The sequence below is a fragment of the Mesitornis unicolor genome, unplaced genomic scaffold (genome assembly GCF_000695765.1).
Source record: "Mesitornis unicolor isolate BGI_N332 unplaced genomic scaffold, ASM69576v1 scaffold10479, whole genome shotgun sequence".
NCBI lineage: Eukaryota > Metazoa > Chordata > Aves > Mesitornithiformes > Mesitornithidae > Mesitornis > Mesitornis unicolor.
In genome coordinates this window covers 46479-47278 of record NW_010206543.1, presented here as the reverse complement: position 1 = coordinate 47278, position 800 = coordinate 46479, and the positions used below count along the sequence as shown (strand labels likewise).

At 52.5% G+C, this 800-nt stretch overlaps 1 protein-coding gene across 1 annotated transcript in view; it reads right to left on the bottom strand.

Annotated features, from left to right (window-relative positions):
* Positions 1–107: 107 nt before the first annotated feature.
* Positions 108–800, bottom strand: part of MSRB2 (methionine sulfoxide reductase B2) — a gene marked incomplete at its 3' end in the record, with an annotated part of 22304 nt that continues 21611 nt past the window's right edge. The window contains exon 6 of the mRNA XM_010191799.1: positions 108–249. Coding sequence (XP_010190101.1) covers positions 108–249 — 142 coding nt within the window. The remainder of the gene's footprint in view (positions 250–800) is intronic.

The window sequence follows — 800 nt, the reverse complement described above, 5'->3', positions numbered from 1 at the left end:
ACACCCGGCCCAGGCGAGATGAGAGCCAGCAACCTCCAGCGCGGCCAGGCAGCACCTGCCGGAGCCTCGGGCTGTGAGCAGTCGGGGTTCAGACAGCGAGCTCGTACCTGAGCCCTTTCTTCGCCCCCTAGACGTGCGTGTGGGGACAGCTCCGCTTGGGAAAAGCCCCGCGCAAGGCCGGCGGTTGTCTGCGGGTCCATGGGAATCTGGCCACTTGTGCCGGCCGCAGCCGGGAGGGGGCTGTGCTTCCTTTACAAAAAGAGACACAATTAAGCAAAATGCTCAATGAACATTATAAATGATGTGCAATCGCCTTGCAGATTGCTTAGCAAATCAAATTATATGGTTGCTCATGGATGATTTCCATGTGCTTTAAAACGCAAACAGGTACTTTCTGATTTTGGGAGAGGTTTTTGTTGGTGGTTTTTTTTTTTCCTAAACACATACACACACAAAAAAACCCCGCAGCTCTTTAAACATTTCGGAGCAATGCCACACGCTGAAAAGCGGCTGTGTGAATATTCACGTTCTCCTTTGTTCGCCCCTGAATTTCACAATAGCCCAGGAGGGCACGTCCACTGCGCTCTTGTAAATTTACCAATCTTGACTAAAACTGCCAGGCACCTGCTTGGCAGAGCACAGAGCTGCCTAGGGTTTCCACCAACAATTTACTGTTTCATCAGCTTCTAAATTGGCCCGACAATAGAAGGGCTCAAAGCTAATATCATTTAAATCAATGGAGATGGCCGAGTTCAAGGCTGCGCCGGCTGTGGGGGGGGCCGGGCCGCGACCGCCGCCCC